The sequence below is a fragment of the Oryzias melastigma genome, linkage group LG8 (genome assembly GCF_002922805.2).
Source record: "Oryzias melastigma strain HK-1 linkage group LG8, ASM292280v2, whole genome shotgun sequence".
Lineage (NCBI taxonomy): Eukaryota > Metazoa > Chordata > Actinopteri > Beloniformes > Adrianichthyidae > Oryzias > Oryzias melastigma.
Genome location: NC_050519.1, coordinates 19,767,335 through 19,767,549, shown reverse-complemented (window position 1 = coordinate 19,767,549; position 215 = coordinate 19,767,335). Strand labels below are relative to the sequence as shown.

Sequence of the window (215 nt, the reverse complement as noted above, 5' to 3'; positions counted from 1 at the left end):
TCCAAGTGACTGCTCTGGACTTCAGAGACCGCATTAATTTAACTTTGACAAATCAGAAGCTGTGATTAATGTATTTTTTACTACCCAAAGTATAATTTAAGCCAGGTATAGGCAGTCTGGGTGCAGCGGTTTTTGAACAGGTGTTTTTTGTTGGTCCAAGTGTGAAAAACACAGTGGAATGAGCCTTGCTACTCTCCCGAATCAGAAGCTGTGAA

The 215-nt window shown here is 40.9% G+C and overlaps 1 protein-coding gene across 1 annotated transcript in view; it reads left to right on the top strand.

The window, feature by feature from the left end:
• LOC118599030 overlaps window positions 1-214 on the top strand; it is a gene marked incomplete at its 5' end in the record, with an annotated part of 3,523 nt that extends 3,309 nt beyond the window's left edge. The window contains 1 exon segment of the mRNA XM_036213070.1: window positions 161-214. Within this exon segment, the coding sequence (XP_036068963.1) occupies window positions 161-214 (54 nt within the window).
• Window position 215: the final 1 nt, after the last annotated feature.